The 251-nt window shown below is 63.3% G+C and overlaps 1 protein-coding gene across 4 annotated transcripts in view; it reads left to right on the forward strand.

Moving 5' to 3' along the window:
• The window catches only part of LOC119587783 (MAM and LDL-receptor class A domain-containing protein 1-like), an 18,186-nt gene that overhangs the window by 13,567 nt on the left and 4,368 nt on the right, over positions 1-251 (forward strand). For all 4 annotated transcript variants that reach the window (XM_037936478.1, XM_037936476.1, XM_037936477.1 and 1 more), the window contains exon 14: positions 17-196. In XM_037936478.1, coding sequence (XP_037792406.1) covers positions 17-196 — 180 coding nt within the window. The remainder of the gene's footprint in view (positions 1-16; positions 197-251) is intronic.

The following is a 251-nucleotide window of genomic DNA, read 5'->3' on the forward strand; positions in this document are numbered from 1 at the left end:
CAATCCCCTCCTCCAGTGTTGCCAGAACAAGCTCGCGTCGAGGTCGCCGACTGCACCTTCGATCACACCTTCTGCGGCTGGACGGTACAGAACGAGGACCCGCTGGCCACCAGGCCCTCGGAAAACTGGCGCTTCGCGACCCGGGACGTGGGCGCCGTGTCTGGCCTGCGGGACCACACCTTCGACGCCGATGGAGGTGGGTGCAGAGGCGGTCACTCGGGTTGCGGGTATTGTTCAGCTTGTATTTATTC

The sequence above is a fragment of the Penaeus monodon genome, chromosome 23 (assembly GCF_015228065.2).
Source record: "Penaeus monodon isolate SGIC_2016 chromosome 23, NSTDA_Pmon_1, whole genome shotgun sequence".
In the NCBI taxonomy this organism is placed as follows: Eukaryota; Metazoa; Arthropoda; class Malacostraca; order Decapoda; family Penaeidae; genus Penaeus; species Penaeus monodon.